This window comes from Rana temporaria, chromosome 3 (genome assembly GCF_905171775.1).
Source record: "Rana temporaria chromosome 3, aRanTem1.1, whole genome shotgun sequence".
NCBI lineage: Eukaryota > Metazoa > Chordata > Amphibia > Anura > Ranidae > Rana > Rana temporaria.
The window spans coordinates 41010580-41032046 of NC_053491.1; the positions used below are offsets into that span (position 1 = coordinate 41010580).

Genomic DNA, 21467 nt, shown 5'->3' on the forward strand with positions numbered 1-21467 from the left:
TTTATAACATAAATATGGTTTTTGGCGATCTGATCCTTTAATGCCCCATACACACGATCGGCAAATCCGACAAGAAAAGTCCGACGTGAGTTTTTGAACGGAAATTCCAACCATGTGTATGCTCCATCGGACTTTTGCTGTCGGAATTTCCGCCAGCAAAAAATTGAGAGCTGGTTCTCAAATTTTCCTTCGGAAAATCCGATCTTCTGTAGCAATTCCAATGCGCAAAATTCCGACACATGCTCAGAAACAATTTGACGCATGCTCGGAAGCACTGAACTCCATTTTCACGGCTCGTTGTGACCGTTCTTGACGGTAAAAAGTTCAAAGAACTTTTGTGTGACCGTGTGTATGCAAGCCAAGCTTGAGCAGAATTCTGTCGGAAAAAGCATCCAAGGTTTTTTTTGACGGAAAATCCTATCGTGTGTACGGGGCATAAGAATATGGACAATGGGACTGCTTCATACAAAACACCAAAATGCTGCTTATATATACGAGTTAGTATACAGTTTAGAGTAGGAAATAAGGTCTATAGACAGATTTACTAGCCAAGCAAGGCAGAACATGTAATTCCACGAGGGATTACGCCGTGTGTGTAGCAATCTGCATCGCTATGACATATTACCGGCTTTAGTAGAGCAAACTTCTTGCTGACTAAGATTTCCCCCTCTTATGAAATGACTTTACAGTAGACTCAGCTGTTCACCCCTGGAGAGGATCACATTACCCACACTAGGGCTCTGTTATCTGATCCTCCGACTACTATTCTTTATAGTCTAAAACAAAACCAGATGCACGGTCTGACATATTCCCCAAAGTTTACCCAGACTCATCCTCAGCTTACTAACAGTTTAGATCTTCTGCTGTACAGGGATTCCAGGAGAGGAGAATCAGAATGAGCAGGAGAGCCAGGGAAAATCTCGGCGGTGATTGGAGGAGCCCAGTCATTCTTCCTTTTAGGAAAGGTCCCAGCAGCGGCAGATGCCCCCAGCGGAGGGTGATGGCCACATCTCGATGGTTCCAGCTCTTCCTTAGATGGCAGGAGGCGTCCATACACAAATCAGGGCACATCTCCTCCGTCTCCTCATATCTGACTGCACTGGGATGGAGCTGCAGGCACTTGTCGGCTGTTGATGGGGGTTTATATTGTTCATATTTGCAGCATCTCATAGTGAAACTCCACAGCAAGCCTAAACCTGCAACATATGGATGTGTAGAGGCCGAGCTCCCAGTGGGCCTGTGAATGAAATTCATAAATAAATTAGATTCTTTTGTGTATGATACAAGACAGATGAGAGTATTTTCCATCCCCGTCAGGTGTACATTCAGCACATAAACCTCAACACAAAAACGTTGCCACGTGGAAATAGACAGTCCTATCCTCCCCCATCAAAGAAAATGTGAGCAAGTCATATGGAACGTATATAGAATATCTGTGATCTGTTGTCAGAAGTACAACAGGAAATGAGGCATAAAAAACTGTAATATGTACAAAGAGAAATAATGCTGTGCAACCAGCAATAACCCATAGCAACTAAGTAGGTTTCACTTTACTGTATTCAATATGGCATGATAACTTCATGTATAGGGGGCCTCAAATGGGTCTCCATACAAGCCACATACGGCTAGTGACTTCCTTCCCTGGAAACGCTGGGTAGCCGGGACGCATGTATGATACTCTGAAGTCTTTTAGAAGACCTCTGGTTATGAGATTCCTTCCAATACATCCAACATTTTCGTGTTCGATTAATTGATTTTTTTTTATCGATTAATCAACTAATTTCCTTTAATTATAACCGTAATGTCCACACATCTCCCCCAGTAATATCCACATCTCCCCAGTAATGTCCACACATCTTCCCCAGTAATGTCCACATCTCCCCCAGTAATATCCACATCTCCCCAGTAATGTCCACACATCTTCCCCAGTAATGTCCACATCTCCCCCAATAACGTCCACATCTCCCCTAGTAATTTCGATTAATTATAACCGTAATGTCCACACATCGCCCCAGTAATGTCCACACATCTACCTCAGTAATGTCCACATCTCCCCCAGTAATGTCCACATTTCCCCCGTAATGTCTACATCTCCCTCAGTAATGTCCACATCTCCCCCAGTAATGTCCACATCTCCCCCAGTAATGTCCACATCTCCACACATCTCCCCCAGTAATGTCCACATCTCCCCCAGTAATGTCCACATCTCCCCCAGTAATGTCCACATCTCCCCCAGCAGGGCTGGACTGGGACAAAAATTTGGCCCTGGACTTCATCCAGACTGGCCCACTTTGACAGGTCTCTCCCATGGCGGCCGGACAACTCCTGCACCCTCCCCCCCTGGCCACCCAAGCCCCCTCTCCCCCTTCACTAGCCACTAGTCATTCTACTTTATTAGAGTAGAACGGCTGGTACTTTTATAGGCAGTATCAGTGGGGAAGCTAGACATTATTTCACCCGGGGCAAAGAATCAGTTTGGTGCCCCTTCCCCCCCCCCCCTTATTGGACAAGATTAGGCAGAAGGGAGAAACTCCCAGGCCATAGCTGTTGAGTCAGCTGTCTGTCCCCCCCCCCCATGCTCCTCTGGTCCTCCCCCCCCTGCTTCTCTGTTCCCCCAGGTGAGCGCTGCGGGGAGGGAGAGGAGGTGAGTGCTGCAGGGAGGGAGAGACAGAGGAGCGGAGGGGGGCGGCGGTCTGCTGTCACTGAAGCCGGCCCACTGAGCCATCGGCCCACCGGGAAACTCCCTGTAGTCCCAATGGCCAGTCCATCCCTGTCCCCCAGTAATGTTTACATCTCCCCCAGTAATGTCCACATCTCCCCCAGTAATGTCCACATCTCCCCCAGTAATGTCCACATCTCCCCCAGTAATGTCCACATCTCCCCCAGTAATGTCCACATCTCCCCACATCTCCCCCAGTAATGTCCACATCTCCCCCATAATGTCCACATCTTCCAGAATAGAAAGCACACTCACAGACAGCAGACGATGACGTCAGCGCGCCGCTAATAGGCCGCCGCCATGTGTACCAAGATGGCCGCGGCTCCGGAGCTAGGCCGAAGCCGCGGCCTTTCCTATGGGCGAGACCGCGGAGCTAAATCCGCGGATCTCGTACCTTGATTAAAAATTATTTTGATCGATCAAAGAAATTAACGAATAATCGAGGAATTCATCGTTAATTTCCGCAGTCCTAGTAATTATGTAAAAAGGAAAAATTTGCGCTAAAGGTCCAAAGAGATGCTAGATAATTGAGTCCAAAATTAATTATGTGCCATATTTTTTCTGCCAAAGTATCAATAACTGTTCTTAGTAAAGAATTTGAATTGTTAAATGCAATCTCTTTACAGCAAACCAATCCTCTGAAGAAGACCCTTTTTGTATGGGTCAAAACGCATCAGGAATTGTATGCAAACAATTTTTTTTGACATAGAATGTTATGTACAAATTTGTGTTTGCATTCTTGTATTGGAGTACATACCCCTTGTACCAGAGCTCATATTGTAACTGTCATTTGTATATTATACTGTATGTTCATTGCCAATAAAGAATCAATTTTAATCAGTATATTCTGATAATTATTCCACCATTGCTGCCTAGAAAGCCTCTTCCTTGGGGGAAACTTCCCATATTAGGGGGCCTCAAATGTAGCCCCTGATGTCCACAAAGGGCCGCATATAATAGTTATCTTATTGAATGTTACAAAAGACTGTCATAGAACAGAGACTTACTAGAGGAAATGGTCAGAGACTGTTCTACAGAAGCGGTTGGAGATCAGTCGTGCTGTAGGAGACAGTCAGAGACTAGGGATATGTTACAAGGAACAGCTAGAGATTACGGTTATTAAAGAGGATCCTCACCCCGTAAATAAAGATTTTAAATACTGTAGCGGCTGATTTAAAAAAAACACACACTTACCTGTCCCAGGATCTAGCGATGTCCTCACTCGACCCAGCTCTTTGCCGGTCTTTGGGTCCCTGGAACTGCCATCTTAACTATGGGCAGCTGCCTGTGACTTCTTGAGGCTTCATAGCTGGCTGCCCACTGCGCATGCACAAACCGCGCTGCACCACGTGAATGGTCCCATAGTCTCCTGGGACCTATGATGTGTCCTAAGAGGCTGCGAGGAGAGGTGGGGGAAGCAAACTTATGCTCTAATTTCCTAGGCGATCGGAGCGGAAGTGGGAGTGGGTACCTGTCAAAATCAGGTACCTGCTACCCCCCAAAAGAAAACATTCCAAATATGGGAGAGGAGATGGGTAGGAGGAGTAAAGGCAGAACTTCCTCTTTTGGGTGAAGTTCTGCTTTAAAGGCCCTTTTACAAATCATTGTTCCCAATACTGACTTCTAGGCCACTTCAAACACCAAAAGGGTGCAAATTGGACACCAAGACTGTATTGAATGCTATGGATTTCAGCACATTCCAATTACTCCTTATTCTACCTAACTGAAATAATGGTGTATACATATCTTTAGAAAACAATCCATTTCAGAAGGTTTGTTCGATATTCTAACGGTTAGTGGGGTCAAATCAAGGTTTGTTTTCTACTGTAGTGATGAGAAAATTCAAAAGTGCAGGATGGAAGAATCGTACATGATAACTATAGGATTACATTTGAGTAGAAGATCTGGATGGAATTTTAAGGGCTATGGAACAAAAGTACAGGTAGTTGACTCAATGATGGCAAGAAAGAACGTTCTGATGAGCGATTTCCGAATGAAAGTTTGAACTAAATTCTACTCAAGTATTCCCAGCAAGGTTCTCTACGAACTCCTGAAGGAAATTCTACTCATGTATACCCAAAAAAGTTCTTTATGAATGTCTGAAGGAAATTATACTCATGTGTACTCAACAAGGTTCTTTATGAACGTCTGAAGGAAATTCCACTCATGTGTACCAAACAAGGTTCTCTAGGAACATCTGAAGGAAATTCTTCTCATATGTACCCAGGAAGGTTCATTATGAACGTCTGAAGGAAATTCTACTCATGTGTACCCAACAAGGTTCTCTATGAACATCTGAAGGAATTTCTACGTATGTGTACCCAGGAAAGTTCTTTATGAACGTCTGAGGGAAACTCTACTTATGTGTACCCAACAAGGTTCTTTATGAATGTCTGAAGGAAGATCTACTCATGTGTACCCAACAAGGTTCTCTATGACCAACTGAAGGAATTTCTACTTACATGTACCCAACAAGGTTCTCTATGAACGTCTGAAGGAAATTCTATCTATGTGAACCCAGCAAGGTTCTCTATGACCATCTGAAGGAAATTCTACTTATGTGTACCCAACAAGGTTCTCTATGAACATCTGAAGGAATTTCTACTTATGTGTACCCAGGAAGGTTCTCTATGAACGTCTGAAGGAAATTCTACCTATGTGTACCCAGAAAGGTTCTTTATGAACGTCTGAAGGAAAATCTACCCATGTGTACCCAGTAAGGTTCTCATTAAATACCTGAAGGATATTCTACTAATGTGTACCGAGCAAAGTTCTCTACTATGTGACCTACCAAAACTGGTGGAAATGTACTGTTTAATTCATAAAGGGTGTTTAAGGGAATCTCATTAGAAATCTGTCTTGGGGTAGTGTGACAGAAAACACAATTTGCGACTGATTTATGTTCATCAGTAAGGTGTATATGTCGCAGAAATGTTGCACAACTTTGTCTCAGAGAGAATTTTGTCTGCCACCATTACTTACACCTGTGACACAACTCATGCCAATGTGGAAGAGGTCTTATTCATTGCCCCTTTCTGTATGAATTTGTCACAATAATAGCGCCCTACAGTAAACGTGTAAAAAATAAGAAGTACTTGAATTTATCGCACATGTCAGTGCTGTGCAAATTTGGCACAATGCTTCCTACTACATCCATATCGCTAGAAATGTGTCACAAATGCCTTACTGAATTTCCCCCCTAGTGTTTGTGTGTATCCATGGTCATGTCTGATGTCACCTCACATCTTCCTAAATTGCACTAAACTACTGTAAATAAGAGCTGAAATCAGATTGGCAGCATTAGATAAAAATGTACGTCATCTGTTCTACTAGTTACATAAGGGGAGATTTACTAAAACTGGAGCACTCAGAATCTGGTGCAGCTGTGCATGGTGGCCAATCAGCTTCTAACTTCAGCTTGTTCAATTAAGCTTTAACAATAAAACCTGGAAGCTGATTGGCTCCTATGCAGAGCCGCACCAGATTTTGCATGCTGCAGGTTTAGTAAATCTGCTCCAGTGGGTCAATAACACAAACGATGGCTTTTGTCTATTGAATTTAGAATCGGTATAGATAACCTCATCATGTAAATTACTATCACTGAAGACACCAACAAACTAGAAAAATAAAGCCTCAAAAGTGAGAATTCTATCATCCTGTGGTTGTAAAATAATAATTTTAAGGACAAAGGATCAGATATAGGAGTTTTCCCTGAAAACTAGACTCAAATGGCAACAGAGAGAGAGGACAATCACAATCAAGAACAAAACCGGCTCGTGCTGCAATACTCACCTTCCATCCTGAGATATCCCCCACGTTACTTGTTTATGCCACTAGATGTCCTCAGTCTGATTGCCACCATTATTCAACCTATATCCTCTGATCCCATTGTTGAAAGAAAGCCAAAAGGAATTCCTGTTTGCAGTTTGTGAGAAGCCATGTGGGGGACATGGCAAACATGTGGAAGAAGGTGCTCTGGTCAGATGAGACCAAAATTGAACTTTTTGGCCTAAAAGCTAAATACGATGTGTGTCGGGAAAAACCAACACTGCACATCACCCTGAACACACCATCCCCACTGTGAAACATGGTGGTGCCAGCATTATGTTGTGGGGATAAAAAAAATTTGCAGGGAAAGGGAAGCTGGTCAGAGTTGATGAGAAGATGGATGGAGCCAAATACAGGGCAATCTTAGAAGAAAACCTGTTAGAGTCTGCAAAAGACTTGAGACTGGGGCGGGGGTTTACCTTCCAGCAGGTCAATGACCCTAAAAATACAGCCAGAGGTACAATGGAATGGTTTCGATTAAAGCATATTCATGTGTTAGAATGGTCCAGTCAAAGTCCAGACCTAAATCCAATTGAGAATCTGTGGCAAGACTTGAAAATTGCTGTTCACAGACGCTCTCCATCCAATCTGACAGAACTTGAGATATTTTACAAAGAAAAATTGGCAAAAATGTCCCTCTCTAGATCTGAAAAGCTGGTAGAGACATCCCCAAAAAGACTTGCAGCTGTAATTGCAGTGAAAGGAGGTTCTACAAAGTATTGACTCAGGGGGGCTGAATATATATGTACGCCACACTTTTCACATATTTATTTGTAAAAAAAAGTTGAAAACCATTTATCATTTTCCTTCCACTTCACAATTATGTGCCACTTTGTGTTGGTCTATCACATACAATCCCAATAAAATACATTTACCTTTTTGGTTGTAACATGGCAAAATGTGGAAAATGTCAAGGGGTATGAATACTTTTTCAAGGCACTGTATGTGATCTCTGGCTACCAATCACTATTACAGACAGTCAATAGTTTTTGTAAGTATTGGGAAAGGAGGATCACAAAGGTTGTCTCTATATGCATAGCTACCTACAAACTATACACAGGAACAAGATTTACAAATATTATAAAAGGAAGTATGGAGGCTCCCATTACTGACATCCCATGACACTTGTAAAGAAAATAATATTAAATGATTTGTCCGGTGTCTCCGATCTTCACTTTCTAGAATAGCTGAGCAGGCTGAGAAATCTTCTACATCTGACACACCTGCTGGAGTCTGGGACACCGGCTCCCCTGCAGAGCTCTGTGGTTCCATCCGCCGGCCCTTGGGACACCACTATGACCTGCTGTGATGTAAGTGCCAGCAGATGGAACCACAGAGGGTAGCGGGGGGGACCAGGCATCCCACCACTCCCAGAAGTGTGCCACCATAGCAGTGCCACAGAGAGGAGAGCTCCGGTGTAGGCAGTGAGACAGATCATAAATAAATCTGAACTCCGCACACAAAAACATTCATATATACAGTATATATATATATATATATATATATATATATATATATATATATATATATATATATATACTGTATATATGAATGTTTTTGTGTGCAGAGTTCAGATTTATTTATGATTTATTTATGATTTATTTATTTATGATATATATATATTCCGTAATAGTCACAAAGAATAGAAATACACTTTGTGTGAAGCAAATGCATCCACACAGGCCCGGATATTACCAATAAACATATTAGTGACATCACATCTGTGCACTACATACCGTGTTTCCCTGAAAATAAGACCTACCCCGAAAATAAGACCTAGCGTTATTTTCCAGGAGGGCTGCAATATAAGCCCTACCCCGAAAATAAGCCCTAGTTTAAAATGCTTGTAAAATCCTATAATCCACTCTATTACAGTAGTAGATAATGTACAATGTGTGTGTTTCTGTAAAATAATTGCAGGGAAGAGAGCTCCGGTGGGTCACAGAAGCGCAGAGCGGCGACATAACGAAGGTATTTGGCACAATTATATTACAGAAACACACACATTGTACATTTATATAATACTGTAATAGAGTGGGAGAGAAGACATCACATTACATGGTAAAACCTACCCCGAAAATAAGCCCTGCTGTGTCTTTTGTTGCCAAAATTAATATAAGACCCAGGCTTATTTTCGGGGAAACACGGTAGGCTGTGCAGAGGGCAAAGCTGTGGGAGGGGCCAAATAAGTCAGCAGGTGGGAGGATACCTACTACAGACTGCCTACCAGGGCTGTCTAAATGAGAGGGCATGCCTGGGCACTACCCAGGGGCCCCAGCTGCATGGGGGGGGCCTGCACTTTCCCCAAAGCAGCTGGTCCTTGAGCCCAAGCTGCCCCGAAATTGGGGGCCCCATGATGGCATGGAGAGTGATAGATGCAAAGGGGAGGCAGTCTGCCTCCTACCTACTTAATGTCTGTTTGCCTGCAATGTCATCATTGTAGGAGCCCCAGGGGCCCATGATGCTATTAAGACGGCCCTGCTGCCTACTACAGCAAGGGGGTAGGAAGGATACCTACTACAGGCTAGCTACTAAAGCAGGGGGGGTACCTACTACAGGCTAGCTACTAATGCAAGGGGGGGGGGGGTACCTACTACAGCAAGGGGGGGGGATACCTACTATAGGCTAGCTACTACAGCAAGGGGGGAGGATACCTACTACAGGCTAGCTACTACAGCAAGGGGTAGGATACCTACTACAGGCTAGCTACTAAAGCAAGGGGGATGCCTACTACAGGCTAGCTACTACAGCAGCAAGGGGGAGGATACACACTATAGGCTAGCTACTACAGCAAGGTAAGGTTAATACCTACTACAGGCTAGCTACTACAGCAAGGGGGAGGATACCTACTACAGGCTAGCTACTAAAGCAAGGGGGAGGATATCTACTACAGGCTACCTACTACAGCAAGGGGGTAGGAAGGATACCTACTACAGACTAGCTACTAAAGCAGGGGGGTACCTACTACAGGCTAGCTACTAATGCAGGGGGGGGTACCTACTACAGCAAGGGGGATACCTACTATAGGCTAGCTACTACAGCAAGGAGGAGGATACCTACTACAGGCTAGCAGCTACAGCAAGGGGGAGGATACACACTGCAGGCTAGCTACTACAGCAAGGGGGTGGATACACACTACAGGCTAGCTACTACAGCAAGGTGGGGGATATCTACTACATGCTACCTACTACAGCAGAGGGGTGGATATCTATTACAGGCAGCCTACCACAGCAGGGGGGGCGGATACCTACTACAGTAGGGGGCAGATACCTACTTCAGGCAGCCTACCGCAAGCAGGGGGGCGGAGTCAAGACCAGTCTCCCTGCACAAGGAAAGAGAGCAGCAGGGACAGGTCTTTATTACAGGAAGTCAGTCTCACACTGATTAGTACACAGATCTGGGAGATACACACAAAGCAAACTGAGATTCAATGAATGACTCCATAATCACACCCCCTTCCCTCATCCTTCTCATCACCTAGAAATCAGAGTCCTGTCACACTCACTGATAATATGACTGACATGGAGGTGACATTTGTCATACAATGATCACTCAGAGTCCCATTCCCCGGGGACCCCTCCTATGGATGACACAATGAAGGTCCCCTGGGCACCCATAGGGAGGCGGGGCTGGGTGTCAGTGTGTGGGCGGGGCGGAGGTGAAGTGGGCGGGTGCGGGGCTCTCCTGTACACACAGCCTGTGTCTTCCCCTCCCTGTGTCCCTGTCGCACCCCCAGGACCGGAGCTCTGTGCCCCGCTCCCCTCTCACCTCTGTCCGCGCTCCGTGTCCGGCTCCTCGCTCAGGTCAGGGGCCCCGGGGCCCGGCTACACTCCTCCTGCACCCCGCACACACCTCCACAGTGCTCTTATCCTGGGACTGAGTGTGATGTGCCGGCAGCAGCCCCCTCCCCCTCCTCCTCCTGCCCTCCTCCCCCCTGTACACGACTGACAGCTCTCTGTACATTATTGGGGGGGATGACACCTAGACAGACCGGGGGGGGGGAGCGGGCCCCGGGCCCCGCACTGACACTGGCACCCTCTGATTACAGAAGGACACAGTCATTGGAAGTCCTCCTGAGATCACTGATCCCTACAATCATCAACTTCTCCAAGCCTGAGATCCCAGCATGTTCTGCCCAGGATAGTCTCACCCCTCCTGCTGCATTATGCAAAGTCTCACCCCTCCTGCCGCACTATACAAAGTCTCACCCCTCCTGCTGCACTATACAAAGTCTCACCCCTCCTGCTGCACTATGCAAAGTCTCACCCCTCCTGCTGCACTATGCAAAGTCTCACCCCTACTGCTGCACTATGCAAAGTCTCACTGAGCATGCAACAACTGGATAGAACTCCTATTAAAGCATCCCCTATATTGGACTAAGAGAATTCTGAATGGTTGTGCAAAGTCTCACTCCTCCTGTTGCAAACTTTCAATGTGAAGTCAATTAAATCCCCCTGCAGGGACAACAGGACCTGATATTGGCAGAAAGTCAGATCAGAGGATGAAATCGCCGATCATCACCCAGAGCCAATGAGAGACTCAACATGAAAACATCCTCCGAAAACTGACAGGTGAGTTGTGGGAGGAACGACAGTTCACCTGGAAGTGACATTTCTATCAGAATAAAGAGAAAATAACACGGAAGGTTTGTTTATAAATTCTCATCACTTAGATTTGTCTCCATGGTCCTCCTGTGTATGGACCGCATTTTACACAGACGCATGTGATTTGTTGGAGTACAAGAGCTGACTGGGCCCTGGCAATCACCTCCCGTGTCCTCACAACTGCCACCTGTGTTCTAGCCACAGCCACCTCCATCTTCCCAATAGCTGCCTGTGTCCTCCCACTAGCCCCCTGTGTCCTCCCAATAGCCCCCTGTGTCCTCCCAATAGCACCATGTGTCCTCCCAATAGCCCCTGTGTCCTCCCAATAGCACCCTGTGTCCTCCCAACAGCCCCTGTGTCCTCCCAATAGCACCCTGTGTCCTCCCAATAGCCCCCCCGTGTCCTCCCAATAGCCCCCTGTGTCATAGCAATACTTAGCTTTATTCTAGCACTAACCACCCACATCTTAGCAATCTGAGCAGTAGCCACCTGTGTCCTAGCAATAGCCGTCTGCGTCCTCCCAATAGCCGTCTGCCCCCTAGCAATAACCGCCTGCTTCCTAGCAATAGCCGCCTGCAGCTTATCAATGGCCCCCCTGTGTCCTCCCAATAGCCGTCTGCATCCTAGCAATAGCCACCTGCATCCTAGCAATAGCCGCCTGCATCCTAGCAATAACCACCTCCGTCCTAGAAATAGCTGCCGGCGCCCTCCCAATAGCCACCTGCATCCTAGCAATATCTGCCTGCATATTAGCAATAGCCGCCTGTGTTCTACAAATAGCCACCTGCATCCTAGCAACAACCCCCTGCGTCCTAGCAATAGCTGCCGGCGCCCTCCCAATAGCCACCTGTATCCTAGCAATATCTGCCTGCATCCTAGCAATAGCCGTCTGCATCCTAGAAATAGCCGCCTGCATCCTAGCAAAAGCTGCCTGCATCCTAGCAATAGCCGCCTGCATCCTAGAAATAGCCACCTGCATCCTAGCAATAGCCGCCTGCATCCTAGCAAAAGCTGCCTGCATCCTAGCAATAGCAGCCTGCATTCTAGCAATATCTGCCTGCATCCTAGCAGCAGCCGCCTGCATCCTAGCAACAACCACCTGCATCCTAGCAATGGCCGCCTGCATTCTACAAATAGCCACCTGCATCCTAGCAACAACCACCTACATCCTAGCAACAACCACCTACATCCTAGCAACAACTACCTACATCCTAGCAATAGCCGCCTGCGTTCTACAAATAGCCACCTGCATCCTAGCAACAACCACCTGCATCCTAGCAATAGCCGCCTGGATCCTAGCAATAACCACCTCCGTCCTAGAAATAGCTGCTGGCACCCTCCCAATAGCCACCTGCATCCTAGCAATATCTGCCCGCATCCTAGTAATAGCCGTCTGCATCCTAGCAATATCTGCCTGCATATTAGCAATAGCCGCCTGCATCCTAGCAATATCTGCCCGCATCCTAGTAATAGCCGCCTGCATCCTAGCAATATCTGCCTGCATATTAGCAATAGCCGCCTGCATCCTAGCAATATCTGCCCGCATCCTAGTAATAGCCGCCTGCATCCTAGCAATATCTGCCTGCATATTAGCAATAGCCGCCTGCATCCTAGCAATATCTGCCCGCATCCTAGTAATAGCCGCCTGCATCCTAGCAATATCTGCCTGCATATTAGCAATAGCCGCCTGCATCCTAGCAATATCTGCCCGCATCCTAGTAATAGCCGCCTGCATCCTAGCAATATCTGCCTGCATCCCAGTAATAGCCACCTGCATCCTAGCAATATCTGCCTGCATATTAGCAATAGCCGCCTGCATCCTAGCAATATCTGCCTGCATCCCAGTAATAACCGCCTGCATCCTAGCAATATCTGCCTGCATCCTAGTAATTGCCGCCTGCATCCTAGCAATAGCCGCCTGCATCCTAGCAATAGCCGCCTGCATCCTAGCAAAAGCCGCCTGCATCCTAGCAACAACCACCTGCATCCTAGCAAAAGCTGCCTGCATCCTAGCAATAGTCGACTGCGTTCTACAAATAGCCACCTGCATCCTAGCAATAGCCGCCTGCATCCTAGCAATAGCTGCCTGTGTTCCACCAATAGCCGCCTGCATTCTAGCAATAGCTGCCAGCGCCCTCCCAATAGTCGTCTGCATCCTAGCAATAGCTGGCTGCATCCTCACAATAGTCACTTACATTTTAGCAATAGCCGCCTGCATCCTAGCAACAGAGAATGCTAGCAATAGATTATCATCCTGCAGTTGTAATTTTTCGGCAAAGGTTATAAAATGAAGAATGACGGATCGCTGTGGACAATAGCCTGGCTTTTCCTTTGCTCCAGTATAACCAATGTACTCCAACCTTTGCAGCTGAACTCAGAGGTTCTCCACTGATGAAAAAACTAAACTAAGGAGGTTATTAGGCTAAATTGCTCATAGCTCCTGGGAGAAGAGTTGTGCAAGAATTCATCTGACATTTCCTAGTAAAGTAATGATCACCTACCTTTGTATGTGCATCCCAAACTCTATAGAGTGTATGCAACAACTGGATAGATGTGCAAGACAGGGGGGGGGGGGTGACTGCTGTGTGCAAGGGGGCTGACACTTCCCTGGGATATCCCATTGTGCCCCACTTGGAAAGCCTTTGTATGTGCGCTCCAATAGGAGATGTAAAAAGAAACAGCTGTTCCAAATAAGCCAAAGATGTGCACATTCTATAGACCTAGAATCTGTAAAATCCATCAATATTTCTGCCTAATACTCTGCTCTGTAAACTCTATGTGAATAGATAGTCTGATTGCTGCTAAGATCTTCCAAAAGGTTCAATTCACAAAGCTGACCCCTCGGGATGAGGATCCTTATTGTATTTCCAGTACAATGAGATTTCACAATTTTAGTCACATAGCTGAAAATGACATTCTTCATTCATAAAGAGCCTTATGTACTACATAGTTGCATACTGTAGGTAGTCAGGTTGAAAAAAGACACAAGTCCATCTAGTTCAACCATAAAAAAAAAAAAATGATTTATTAAAATAAATAAATAAAAAAAACGTACAATCCCATGTACCCAATTCTAATGTACTAAGGCCCGGATTCACAAAGCACTAGCGCCGACGTATCTCGATATCCCCCGCGTAAGTGCAAATATGCGCCGTCATATCTGTGCGCCAGACCCACAAGCTGAGATACGCCTAAAAATAGGCTTCATCTCACCGACGTAACTTGCCTACGCCGTCGTATCGTGGGCGCATATTTACGCTGGGCGCAAGTGGCGCTCCCACTGATTTTCTATTCAAATATGGAAATTAGGGAGATACGTCCCATACTTGCCTCATTCAAAGTCCCATGGGCTATTTCCTTTTTTGTTGCATTATTTAGGGATTGAGGTATGTCATGGGTAGTAGCAGACCTGTGTCTTTTTCTGACTAGAACTTGTACTTCAAGTTCTTTGCAAGTGCACAACTTGCACGTGAAAATGTACAGCAAGTTAATTGACTTACAATTCAACAATTTATCTTTGCTACCTGTATATAAGCCTAATATCCAGAAAAGATTTCCTTTCGATACGCATTCAAAGGACCTATGCCTCTATGTGGGAAACCCCCTACCTCAGAGGCGGAATTTCTTTCATTTCTCCAAGATTTCCAAATATAAAGCAAAAGTCGAACTGGCAAAAAGTCTTCCTCGCACTGTCAGGCCTCGTACACACGGCAAAAACCAGCAAAAAACTTGCTGGGAGATATTTTTTTGCCGAGCAAACCAGTCGTGTGTACATTTTCATCGAGGAAACGGTCGAGAAACTTGACGAGCCAAAAAGAGAGCAAGTTCTCTATTTCCTCGACGGGAATGGAGAAACTTGCCTTGTCGAGTTTCTCGACAGCCTAACAAGGAACTCGACGAGGAAAAGGATGTGTTTCGCCCGTCGAGTTCCTCGGTCGTGTGTACGAGGCCTCAGTCTTTGTGACCACCTGGTTCCAGGACATTTTAGGTCCAGAATGTGGTATCAATGGGGCTACAAGCTAGGGTTTTGGTTTCTCCCACTTCTCGTTGTCAAACTTTCTGAGTTTTTCTTGTAAAGACTAATGAACCTCCATGCTGCTCTGGTACAGCTCCTCTCCTAAGGGATCATGGCCATTGTTTCTACTCAACCAGTTCCCAAAGAGAAAAGGGACATTCACAACATTCTAGACCCAAAAGTTTCTCAATACCTCCTTTTAGATACAACATTTCACATGGAATCTAAGTTAGTCATTGCTTCCTTCTACCCAAGGGACTTTCTGGCCTCCAAAGATGCCTACCTGCATGTCCTCTTCTTTCCAGTGCATCAATGCTTTCTGCGATTGTTGTGGGCTCTCAAAATCACCAATTAGTTGACCTTAACTTGGGTCTATCTACTGCCCCTCAGGCAGTGTTGCCAACCTACCAGATTGAAATTTACTGGCACGACACCCGAAATTTACTGGCGCAGCCACGTTTTTACTGGCATTTCACAAAAGTTACTAAATTAAATTTTTAGGTGCAAATGTCAGTATTTAGGCTACAAACAAGTACACTAGGCAAATAGCAATGTGATTTAAGGTAGATATTAAGGTAAAAAAACATATTTTTATTATTTTCGATATAATAAGGGCAAATTATTTAGTCACATCACCCCCTGCCTCCATCCCCCTCTGCCACCAACACCCCCCTCTGCGGTGCCACAATCTCCCCCTGCCTCCAATCTCACTCTGCCTCCAATCTCCCCCAGGCCCCCTGCCTTCATCCCCCTTTACGGTGCCACCAACAACCCCTGTCTCCATCCCCCATCCTCTGCGGTGCCACCATCCCCATTTGCAGTGCCACCAACACCCCCTGCCTCCAATCACCCCCTGCCACTAACACCCCCTGCCTCCAATCTCCCCCTGCCTCCATTGCCCCCTGCCTCCACCCCCTCTGCGGTGCCACCGCAGCCACCATCACCCCCTGCCTCCAATCTCCATGCGCAGTTCCAAGCCAAACCGATCTCTGCTATTTTTACTGGCACATTCCCGCAACCACGGACATTTACGAACGGGGGGAAAAAAATTGCCCGTTTTTACGAACTGTCCGTAAAATACAGACGGTTGGCAACACTGCCCTCAGGTCTTCACCAAGGAACTAGCCCCTGTACTTGCTCTGCTTTGTGCCTTGGGGCACTATCATTGTGGGGCACATAGACAACCTTCTACCAAGGAAGCAATTGGCACAAACTTTGTCAGTTTATGTCCACTATACTATTCAATCCCTGCAAAGGTTTGGGTGGATCTTAAATTGGTTATGCATTCTCTACATTAAGATAAAATAATGTATTTTCCCAGCACCCCTCTTTATGCATACCTGAGCCCGATCTTGATCCAGCGATGTGCACAAGAGCAGAGGCTCTGTCAGCTCTCTCCCTCCCCATTGGCTTCCGCTGCGGCTGTTGTCAATCACAGTCAGTGGGGAAGGAGCAGGAGGCAGGGCCAAGACACGCTTTGTGTTTTTTATGAACACATACAGCCAGCTTAGGAGCGAGCATGCAAGAGTGCCAATCGGGAAGCCCGTTCCATTTGGCTGTTAAGAAATATATATTTGTACCCTCCTCTTCTCTGTGATGTCAGAAGCTGGAAGCGACAATGATTTAGTCACTTCTGGTTTCAGTTTGTTGTTTGCAAGCCATTACTGGCTTGTAAAGCATCTGATCAAACTAATCTTGGTTTCATTAGATAGCTTTTAATGGCAGAGGAAAGATTGAGGGTCTAATAGACCCCAGATCTCTCAGTAAAGTGTACCTGTCACTGCCTTTGCTATCATATGGGATGTTGTAAATTTGCTGTCCCCTCAAAATAACTTAACACACAGCCATTGATGTCTAAACCGCTGGCAACAAAAGTGAGTACACCCCTAAGTGAAAATTTCCAAATTAGCCATTTTTCCTCCATGGTGTCATGTGACTCGTTAGGTCTCAGGTGTGAATGGGGAGCAAGTGTGTTAAATTTGGTGTTATCGCTCTCACTCTCTCATACTGGTCACTGGAAGTTCAACATGACACCTCATGGCAAAGAACTCTCTGAGGATCTGAAAAGAAAGAAAATAATTGTTGCTCTACATAAAGATGGCCTAGGCTATAAGAAGATTGCCAAGACCCTGAAACTAAGCTGCAGCACGGTGGCCAAGACCATACAGCGATATAACAGGACAGGTTCCACTCAGAACAGGCCTCACTATGGTCGACCAAAGAAGTTGAGTGCACATGCTCAGCATCATATTCAGAGGTTGTCTTTGGGAAATAGACGTATGAGTGCTGCCAGCATTGCTGAAGAGGTTGAAGGGGTGGGGGGTCTACCTGTCAGTTCTCAGACCATACGCCGCACGCTGCATAAAATTGGTCTGCATGGCTGTTGAATTTCACTGGTATAAGCAATCATTTTTACTTAATAAAACTAATTCATTCAGTGTGTATTGTTCTGATTAGCTATGATTGACCCTCTACAGTTAGTAACACAATTGTACACAATGAATGGCATGCAAGGAATCCATTCATTTTTTACAATTGTCTTGGGATCTGCTGTGATTGGTCGCAACAATCACATCACATCAGCAGCAGGCCGGTACACTGATCAGTCATCAGCTGTGTCTGGTGGGCTCAGCCGGTGACAGATTATATTGCAATGTGGCCCGTGGCCCACTCAAAACTTCAGGGGGCATGATATACATATGAATACCGCCTCTATTTACACACAGTATCATGCAGCCGGTTCGTAGCTATTTACATATTAATGTCACCGCTATATATGAATGCAGGTTATTTACATGTAAACACAGGGGGCCGGATTCAGATAGAATGGTCTATCTGTCCGCCCGGCGTAACGTATCTAAGATACGTTACGCCGCTGTAACTTTGGGCGCAAGTTCTGTATTCAGAAAGAACTTGCGCCCTTAGTTACGGCGGCGTAACGTATGTGTGGCGGGGTAAGCCCGCCTAATTCAAATGGGGATGTTGGGGGCGTGTTTTATTTAAATTTGAGTTGACCCCGCGTATTTTACGTTTTTTGCGCCGTTCGTGAAAAAATCCCAGTGCGCATGCTCGAAAATCCGCCGCAAAACGTCATTGCTTTCGACGTGAACGTAAATTACGTCCAGCCCTATTCGCGAGCGACTTACGCAAACGACGTAAAATTTTCAAAACTCGACGCGGGAACGACGGCCATACTTAACATTAGCTACGCCTCATATAGCAGGGGTAACTATACGCCGAAAAAAGCCTAACGTAAACGACGTAAAAAAATGCGCCGGCCCGACGTACATTTCTGAATCGGCGTAACTACCTAATTTGCATATTCCTCGCGCAACTATATGGAAGCGCCACCTAGCGGCCAGCGTGATAATGCAGCCTAAGATACGACGGTGTAAGACACTTACACCAGTCGGATCTTAGGGATATCTATGCGTAACTGATTCTCTGAATCAGTCGCATAGATACGACCGGCCGGACTCAGAGATACGACGGCGTATCAGGAGATACGCCGTCGTATCTCCTATCTGAATCCGGGCCAGGGTCTGCAGGTGAGTCATCTGTACACGGCAATAGGCAGAGCTGAGAAACATTAGTAAGAGAACTTCACACTGAGATATTAGGACACAGCATGGGACTAAAAGGGGCAAGGGAATTTAAACTGGAATAGTTGGTAAGTATGAGGCAGCTGCTTTGGGCCCCACAACAAAGATGGGGCCCAGAGCAGATGAGTCTTTTGCCCTGCTTTAAAGATGGCCCTGGCCAAGCATGTCTCCAGACCTAAACCCTAATGAGCATCTGTGGAGCATCCTCAAACAGAAGGTGGAGAAGTGCAAGGTCTCTAACATCCACCAGCTCTGTCATGGAGGAGGGGAAGAGGACTCCAGTGGCAACCTGTGAAGCTCTGGTGAACTCCATGCCCAAGAGGTTTAAGGCAGTGCTGGAAAATAATGGTGGCCACATAAAATATTGACACTTTGGGCCCAATTTGGACATTTTCACTTGTGTTGCCAGCGGTTTAGACATTATTGGCTGTGTGTTGAGTTATTTTGAGGGGACAACAAATTTACACTGTTATACAAGCTGTACACTCACTACTTTACATTGTAGCAAAGTGTCATTTCTTCAGTGTTGTCACATGAAAAGATATAATAAAATATTTACAAAAATGTGAGGGGTGTACTCCAACTAATATCACTCACAAGTGCCAGGCATTATGGTATTTCCCGGTCTCTTAAAACAATTATATGCAAACTGTAGCCTTTTATCCTGGGCATCAATTACTGTATGCGTGATGAAAGATTAAAAAGTCATGCTGAGTGTAGAGGTTCAATATATACTGTGTAGTCAGAGGATGATAGAGGTATAATCTCCACCTACACCTGACTTACCTTATTTTTCACACTAGCGCTGCGACCAGGTTCTCTGCGGCCTGCTCTGTAAGTTGAGACCGATTCCAGTCACACTCCAGCCTCAAAGGCTAAGTTCACCTTTTTTTATATCTAAATTCCAGCTCCCCATTGTACCAATATAGCAATAATGTACTTCTTTTGCAAAAATAAAACAGCTTTCCATTTATTCTACACACCTCACAGACTTCATGGATGTTTAAAAACTCTGCTCCATTTCTTCTGCCTTACTTCCTGGTCAGACTTCAGGTCATGACACAGGAGGGAGTGAACCAGCTGAGGGTAGATGATGCAGGGTGTGTGCTAATGAAATCAGCTGATCAACTCCTTCCTGTGTCGTGACCTGTAGTCTGGCCAGGAAGGAAGTAAGGCAGAAGTAATGGAGCAAGGTTTTTTAAAGGGGTTGTAAAGGTAAAAAGAAAAGTCCCTAAATAGTTTCCTTTACCTTAGTGCAGTCCCCATTCACTTACCTCATCCTTCCATTTTGCTTTTAAATGTCCTTATTTCTTCTGAGAAATCCTCACTTCCTGTTCTTCTGTCTGTAACTACACACAGTAATGCGAGGCTCTCTCCCTGGTGTGGAGAAAGCCTCTTGAGGGGGGAGGGCATACCTCCCAACCTGCCCGTATTCTGCGTGAACTTCACGCACAGACTGCATCCTCCCGCAGTCCTGCGAAGGGGTTAACTTTCCCGCACAGGAAGAAGAAGAAAAAGTTCTGTTGGGAGACATGCGAGGAGAAATGACAGGCTGTGCAGTGGTGAGTGGCAAGAACTTCACATCAATCCACGCTCAACAACTCGGAACGTCCCCCCCCCCCCCCGCTCACGCTCAACAACTTATATCCCCCCCGCTCAACAACTTCGATTGGCCCCCCCCTCCACTCAACAACTCTGATCGCCCGACACCCCCCCGCCCGCTCAACAAAAATGTCCCGCAGTAGATTTTTAAAATGTTGGGAGGTATGGGAGGGGGCGAGCAGGAGAGTCAGGGCGCCCACTAACACACAGCTCCTTTCTCTATCTGCAACGTAGAGAGCGTCCTGACCCTCCTGCTCGCCCCCTTCCCCCTCAAGAGGCTTTTTTATTGTTATTCCTGGAGTTGGGATTTAATGTATAATAAAGAAAATAGGATGTTACTGTACAATCCTTTTTATGGAGTACATTAAAGCGGAGGTCCACACAAAAATTAAACCTCCACTTTTTGGAACCCTCCCTCCGGTGTCACATTTGGCACCTTTCAGGGGGGTGCAGACACCTGTATAATACAGGTATTTGAACCAACTTCCGGGCATAGAGTCACGCCCCTCCCCCCCTGTTGTCTTTTGGGAAACATACAGGTTTTTTTTTTTAGGCGGACCTCCGCTTTAAATTGGAGATTCACACAAAAAGTTAATTTTTAACATTAGATTGAGGCTCGTTTTGTCAAGGGGAATTGGGTGTTTTTTTTTTAAATCGAAGCAGTACTTACCGTTTTAGAGATAGATCTTCTTCGCCGCTTCCGGGTATGGGCTGCGGGACTGGGCGTTCCTTTTTGATTGACAGGCTTCGGACGGTCGCATACATCGCGTCACGATTTTCCGAAAGTAGCCGAACGTCGGTGCGCAGACGCCGTATAGAGCCGCACCGACGTTCGGCTTCTTTCGGCTACTCATGACGCGATGTATGCGACCGTCGGAAGCCTGTCAGAAGCCTGTCAATCAAATAGGAACGCCCAGTCCCGAAGACCATACCCGGAAGCGGCGGAGAAGATCGCTCTCTAAAACGGTAAGTTAGGCTTCGATTTTAACCCCTTAACGCCCGCCGCACGACTATATACGTCCACAGAATGGCACATACAGGCAGAAGGGTGTATATATACGTCCTTGCCTTCTAGCGGGTGGGGGGTCCGATCGGGA

The 21467-nt window shown here is 46.1% G+C and overlaps 1 protein-coding gene across 2 annotated transcripts in view; it reads right to left on the reverse strand.

The window, feature by feature from the left end:
* The window catches only part of LOC120931208 (cell surface hyaluronidase-like), a 193208-nt gene extending 179505 nt beyond the window's left edge, over positions 1-13703 (reverse strand). Inside the window, exons 1-2 of one of the 2 annotated variants that reach the window (XM_040342420.1) lie at positions 13653-13703; positions 849-1237 (exon numbers count right to left, since the gene is read on the reverse strand). In XM_040342420.1, the coding sequence (XP_040198354.1) occupies positions 849-1237; positions 13653-13666 (403 nt within the window). In that variant the 5' untranslated portion in view covers positions 13667-13703. Of the gene's footprint in view, positions 1-848; positions 1238-10315; positions 10431-13652 lie in introns of those variants that run through there. The other variant, XM_040342421.1, reaches the window with a different exon arrangement.
* Between the last annotated feature and the right edge of the window lie 7764 nt (positions 13704-21467).